The sequence below is a fragment of the Phaseolus vulgaris genome, chromosome 3 (assembly GCF_051622355.1).
Source record: "Phaseolus vulgaris cultivar YP4 chromosome 3, ASM5162235v1, whole genome shotgun sequence".
Lineage (NCBI taxonomy): Eukaryota > Viridiplantae > Streptophyta > Magnoliopsida > Fabales > Fabaceae > Phaseolus > Phaseolus vulgaris.
Window position 1 is genome coordinate 12,075,533 of NC_143500.1, and position 3,073 is coordinate 12,078,605.

At 30.7% G+C, this 3,073-nt stretch overlaps 1 protein-coding gene across 1 annotated transcript; it reads left to right on the top strand.

Annotated features, from left to right (window-relative positions):
- Window positions 1–836: 836 nt before the first annotated feature.
- LOC150028685 (uncharacterized) lies at window positions 837–1,217 on the top strand. Its single transcript, XM_090300054.1, has one exon. The coding sequence runs from the start codon at window positions 837–839 to the stop codon at window positions 1,215–1,217; it is 381 nt and encodes a 126-aa protein (XP_090156180.1).
- The last annotated feature ends 1,856 nt before the right edge of the window (window positions 1,218–3,073 follow it).

The following is a 3,073-nucleotide window of genomic DNA, read 5'->3' on the forward strand; positions in this document are numbered from 1 at the left end:
ATCCAGGATGTTTCTCATTGACGACTGCCTCCTTTAGGGTTTTCTATCTCTTTCTATTCTCTCAATGATTTTTAGGGTTATGCCTCACGCCTCATATTTAACTGAAATGGATAAAGAGCGGTAGGGGTTTTATATGCAGTCCTATAAGCCCACAAAGTTTCATCAAGCTTGATTGACCAATCTTTTCCAAATGAGGCCACTATTTTCTCTAAAATTTTCTTTATTTATCTATTAGAAACTTTGCCTGCCCATTTGTTTGTGGATGATAAGCTGAAGCTACTTTATGACTAACCCCATAAATTTCTAAGATTTTCTTTAGCTGGGTATTACAAAAGTGAGAACCACCATCACTAATCAATACTCTAGGAGTACCAAACCTGCAAAAAAGATTCCTTTTAAGGAATTTAATGATTGTCTTAGCATATGCTTTCTGTGATGGAATTGCTTCTACCCATGTATAGACATACTCTATTGCCAACAATATATACTCATTTGAAAAAGAAGATAGCAGTAGTCTTATGAAATCAATGCCCTAACAATAAAAAACTTCAATTTCTTGAATGTTTTGTATCTTCTAGAGATGCTTCCTGTTCTTTGGCATCTGTTCATCCTATCACAATGGGCAGGCAAAAGTTTATAATAGAGAAATAAAGAAAATTTTAGAGAAAATAGTGGCATCATCCGTGAAAGATTGGTTGATCAAGCTTGATGAAACTTTGTTGGCTTATAGAACATCATATAAAACCCCTACTGTTTTTTATCCATTTTAGTTTATATATGGGAAAACATGTCATCTTCTAGTGGAATTGGAATACAAGGCATATTGGGCATTGAAGATGTTAAATTTAGATGCTAAAGCTGTTAGGGAGAAGAGAAAAATCCAAATTCATAAACTTAAGGAGATGAGATTAAATGCATATAGTTCCTTAAAGCTCTACAAGGAACGCACACAGAAATATCATGACAAGAAGATTTTGGAAAGAATTTTTGGCCAATCTATGTTGTTATTTAATTCTAGATTGAGACTTTTTCTTGGAAAGTTAAAATCTAAGTGGTCAGGACCTTATATTGTGAAGGAAGTTAAGCCTTATGGAGCAATGGAGTTAGAAGATTCAATATCACATAGAAGCTGGATAGTAAATGGTCAAAGGGTGAAGCCATATTTGGGTAATAAGAAGGAAGAACTCACTATTGTGATTCTTTTAAATGAACCTTAGTGAAAAAGGAATCATGTTATATTATGTTAAACAAGTGCTTTCGAGGAGGCAACCCAATATAACTTTCATTCATTTAGTGTTAATTTGTTTATTTTAATTTTTGTTTTTAGATTAGTTGATAAAATCCATGATTTCGTATAAATGCATAATTTTTTAGTGCAAGGAAACGCGCTTGGGCAAGTTATAATTCGCCTAGGCGAGTTAAATAATTGATAAGGGGTGCTCTATGGAGTAATCTTGCCCAAACTAGACAAATATTGCTTAGGAGAGATTCCACTTATACAATCTCGCCTGAGCAAGATACAACTCTCCTAAGCGAGTTGAGCGGTCCAAAATTACGTAATTAAGGACATTTCAACTCATGTATGCCTCAAAAACTTTTAATGACATTTCTCCTAACTGTTGTCATTTTGAGCAATTTTTTAACGACATTTTCTCCCAACCATTGTTGGTTAACAAAATTTTAGTAATGGTTCAACTACTAAATCATCGCCATATTTAGGAACTTTTAATGATAGGTGCATAAATAACCGTTATTTGCAAACATAGAACTTTTTTTTTGCATTACAATACCTCCATTTGTTCTTAATTCTTGAATGAATTGAATTATTCATATAAATATAGTTTTGGGTAGAAATCATGCATAGCAAAAGCCTCATGCCTTATCAGGCTCAAGGCTTGGGGTTTTATTTACTATCCCAAATAGGTCAATTGACCTCTTCTACATTGAAGTGGTTGGCCAACATTTTTGACTAGGTCTTTACAATTAAGAAAATTAATGATTAGTTAATTCATAATAAAAATAATTAATTATCAGTTACAATAACACATTAAATTTCGAGATTATAGAATAACAATATTATTTATGTAAGAGGTTACATGTACCTCCATTTATTGGTGTAGGGAAGGAGAACATCCATGAATGGTCAAAGTACTTCTGAGAGCCAAAATGAGTCGAACTGTGCAACATCACTTTTGGACAAGTGAGAATGTATTTTGTACATCTTTTATTCCGATGATAAGATCTATAAGAACCCACACCTTTATAAATATTTATATACAATTCAATTTTTACAACTTAAAAAATGAAAACCCCATCTAAAATATTGTATTTTATTGTTAGAAGTCAATATCTTATGCAAGACTCAGTTTTTACTCCTGCACTACATTATTTTGTTCGTAATGCAAGTTTTTTTTTTTTTTTTATAAAACCTAATACTTAAATTGCAGAGTCTTCAAAGATCTTTACATTTTTTTTTATGAAACCTAATGCTTAAAGTCAAGAGTCTTCTTAATATCTTTACATTAAAGATGTTCATAGTAAGAAAATATGACATATATAGTGATGCAATGATACCTAAATAATTAAGTCTAAATTTCATATTTAATTTGAAAATAGAGAACTTTATAATTTTGTCTTTAAGTTTCTCTTTGAACAAAATAATACTTGAAAGTGAATATCCATATTTGTATAGTCTAAAATTAAAAAAAGTATAAATAAAATGATAATATTAATGTATATTTTGAGATATTGAAATAAGTATAAATTATGAAATTAAGATATCTATCTATCATTTTGGAGATTAACTTAAGATGTTTAAATTTGAAGAATTAACGCAGCATTTATAGTTTTGAGGAATTAAAGTGATAATTTAGTTAAAAAGAATAGAAGTTGGACATTGTTTGATAATAAAGAATAAACACAAGGAAAATGCCAAACACAACTAGGTCAATTGAAGAGACGTGCTCCTTCCCTATCCACTTTCCTGTGCTACCGCTATCCCTATTTCCTCATCCATTCATCATTTCATCAATGCCAAAAACATTCGAAACTTTCAAAATAGAAAAGAAAAGAA

Bases quoted from the DNA above. Each gene is read 5' to 3' on its own strand.
- LOC150028685 (XM_090300054.1), top strand. From the start codon at position 837: ATGTTAAATTTAGATGCTAAAGCTGTTAGGGAGAAGAGAAAAATCCAA.